This window comes from Musca autumnalis, unplaced genomic scaffold, assembly GCF_047663935.1.
Source record: "Musca autumnalis isolate F117 unplaced genomic scaffold, ASM4766393v1 scaffold_4, whole genome shotgun sequence".
In the NCBI taxonomy this organism is placed as follows: Eukaryota; Metazoa; Arthropoda; class Insecta; order Diptera; family Muscidae; genus Musca; species Musca autumnalis.
This window is the reverse complement of record NW_027411977.1, coordinates 234,785,378-234,788,701: the sequence shown is the minus strand read 5'-3', so window position 1 is coordinate 234,788,701 and position 3,324 is coordinate 234,785,378. Positions and strand designations below refer to the sequence as shown.

At 36.9% G+C, this 3,324-nt stretch overlaps 1 protein-coding gene across 1 annotated transcript; it reads left to right on the top strand.

Annotated features, from left to right (window-relative positions):
- Positions 1-2,233: 2,233 nt before the first annotated feature.
- On the top strand, positions 2,234-2,710 carry LOC141403288 (uncharacterized). The gene has a single exon (XM_073985475.1). The coding sequence runs from the start codon at positions 2,234-2,236 to the stop codon at positions 2,708-2,710; it is 477 nt and encodes a 158-aa protein (XP_073841576.1).
- The last annotated feature ends 614 nt before the right edge of the window (positions 2,711-3,324 follow it).

Genomic DNA, 3,324 nt, shown 5'->3' with positions numbered 1-3,324 from the left:
CTTTGGTGCAGAGCCCATTTATTCCTGTCTTTCTATGGCTCGAACAGTCGGTTATAATTCAACTCAACATTCAAGTCGAAGAATCTCTCCGCGGTTTGGTAGAACTCGCTTAAGGAGGCCTATGCCAACTACCAGTCTATGTTTGAGGACATAGGGATAACCAGTGGTCCCAGAATTAGGCCTCGTAACCAGAAACTACGAGTTCGACCTCGAATGATTTCATGATTTATTTTTTTACTTTTATTTCGGTATCTCCATTAGGTTCTTGATTTTTCTTATTATTCTTTATAAGAAAGGAGGTATTCCGTCAAGGCTTATACGCCCGATAAAGGAATGTTACATTGGCGGAAGTTTTTTCAAGTTTTGGGTGGAGTAGAACAAAGATGAATGCAGAATTGCTATTATCAACATCGCTATATGTTATCTTGAGGTTCTCAGTCGATTATACAATAATTTGGCAATGACTTCGATCCAGAGAAGGGGTACAACATTACATGCCAGTGAAGAGAGGTACTCACTGCCATTTACTGTAAGACTAAAATATTCTTTTTTTATTTTCTATTTTTTATAAAAATACCTTCCATAGAAATTCTCTTATCAAAAAAAAAAAAAAAAAAAACATTTCAACATGTATGAGGTTTTCTATTGTTCCGGGCCTAACTCCCACATATTTTACCATCCAATTTGCATAAAAAGTTAATTAAGTTTCCCGCATACTTCTGTCATTAAAAAATTAGCATGGACAAAATCATTTGTCATCCTCTAAAGGTCATTCAGCGGGCCTAGATAATTTTCCGAATCATTGAATGATAAAATAAAATGTCATGAACGATCATTAATAAACGATATCTTATCTCCACAACCACAATTCCCCCCACTTCTTATCGCTTATGGCACAAGTCACACCACACATTACGCCGCCAAATCTCCTTGAAAACAACAAATCTCTGCCTTACCGCCAACTACACAGAACAGGCCACACTGCACTTGTTTATATCATGATTTAAAAAAAAGGGAAAAATCACTGCCCATGAAAAACACATTGGAACAAGTGTGACAATGCGCCACAACAAGTACCTGCCTACATAACCTAATGCCAAAACCATTAACACCATAAACACTCTCGCTCCAGCTCCACAAAAAGACACGTTCCCCACTAGAGCATAGAACATTTCATTGTTATTGTTATGGAGACCGAGATCCTCAAGGTTTTATTCGTGATTTGTTTTGATTTTCAATATTTGTCTCCAAGCGAAGAATGAAGAAAAAACCCTTGATTTAGCAGAAACCTTGCTGGGGGGCATGGTAAGTAAGGTGAGGACAGGTTCCAACTGTCATAGAAACCTTATCGACGAAATAAATTAAGTTTTCAAGCGTCAGTGGTAAACAACAACATATGGCAGCAAGTTGATATCAATTTTCATAAACAAAAATCGAGTCTTGCCTTGTTGCAAGGCTTCAAGGATAATTACAACAACAACAGTATTCTTTTTCAACAACCACAACATCATTGCCATAATTATGTTGGCAGATTGAGAGGTGTTTACGTACAAACAAATTTTGCTGAAAATTTTTTCTTCGTTCCCACGCTTGTATTCAGGTTGAGTTGTTTACAGATTCCCTTGAAAGGATCCCAGCACTAAGGATAATAAGTAGAAAACAACAACAAAAACAAAGATTCTGGGGATGAAAAGGACCCAGAAGAAGGAGATGATGATGATAATGATTTAAATCCCTAAAGGATCTTTCAAAGACATGTTCCTTTGAAATGAAGCAGAAAAATAACGAAGCATAGCTGGAGTTTCTCACGCTCACAGGTTTGTGTGGTTGTCTGTCCCACAAAAAGAAACTAAATACCTGCTGTTGTTATTTGACTATTCTCTTAACAAACAACTCGCACGCACACACACATCCAAAACACGCACAAGTGATCTGCTGGGGCCCTTAAGATTTATTTCTTAAGGGAGTATTTGTGTGCGTCTGCTTTGCTTTGCTTTACTGTTCAGCATCCCGAACGTGAGAAATTTTGAAACTGAACACCTGCCTTTTTTCCACACTTGTGATTGGCTGAGAATATTCCCTTGGCATAGAGAGTTCATACAGTTTTGGCTTCTCTTAAAGAGAGAGTATAAATAGCTGGGTAATCCAGGAGTAGAGCATCATTCGCTCACAAGCATTCAAACCATAAACATCTTCAAGCAATTTTCTTGGATTTATCAAAAAATATCTCATCATGAACGCCAACATGAATCTCAGCAAGAACACCACCAGCTTCTACAACAACCAAACCTACACCATTTACAAATCAAAGGTCTCACCCTCACGCCGTTTAAAGAACATGCTAAAGCCTGTCTTGGGCCGCATATTCAAATCGAAAGCCGCCAAACCAAAACGCAGTTCCTACATTGCCTCTGAAGAAAAGGAATGTGAATTCGACTGGCTCAACAATGACATGGACAACATGGCCAATGAACATTTGGAAAATCGTCTCATGGAAGAGTTGCAACACAGTGAAAGCGGTGAAGCCATTGTGGTCATCAATGAAGACGGTAGCCGCCAACTGCAATTCATTGACAAGGATAATCTCTATGTTCCCGTGCATTTTGCCCGCACCAATGCCGGTACCTTCTTCTGGACTTCGGTGCAACGTCAAAACATTGAACCCTATCAAATTGAATGGAATTTCTTGGATCGTTGGGCCCAAGCTTAAACCGCAAACAAGTGCTTGATCATCATCAGAATCTATTGGAAAATAGATTTCTTGGTATCATTGAAATCAAAGCATTAGCAACACAATTGGAAGCAGCTTCATTAGCTTTTCAACGCACAAGTGAAGGATCTCAAAACGTTAATTGGTTTTTCCTCACAGACATAGTTTGGTCACATCGACTTTGTCTAAGGAACCATAACTCAAGGCAGTTCCTGAAAAGTTTTTTTAATGCAAGCAGCAAGCGACAGCAGCAGTGGAGAGAGGAGCAAAAAATCTTTAATTTTTGTAATTAAAAATTAAATGATTTTGTTAAATATTTAAAGAAAATTAGTTTTTTTGTTATAAAAAATCTTAAATTTTCTGATTAAAAAAATGAAAAATTGTTTTTGCATAATTTTTATTAAAGAAAAAATATTGTTAAAAGCAATTAGCAATAAGTAATAGAATAAAATTAAAAAAAAAACATAAAATATCTTCTTTTATTTATTGGGAATATTTGGGGGAAAGGGATGGATGCTCTGCAGATTCTGCAGAAAAGAAGAACCAGCGCTGTTTGAGTTCTTAAGAATCGTTAATTTTGTTTTAGGAAAATTTAAATGATTTTTTTTAATTTA

What these genes read in the sequence shown, in the direction of transcription:
- LOC141403288 (XM_073985475.1), top strand. Translation starts at nt 2,234, where the DNA reads ATGAACGCCAACATGAATCTCAGCAAGAACACCACCAGCTTCTACAAC.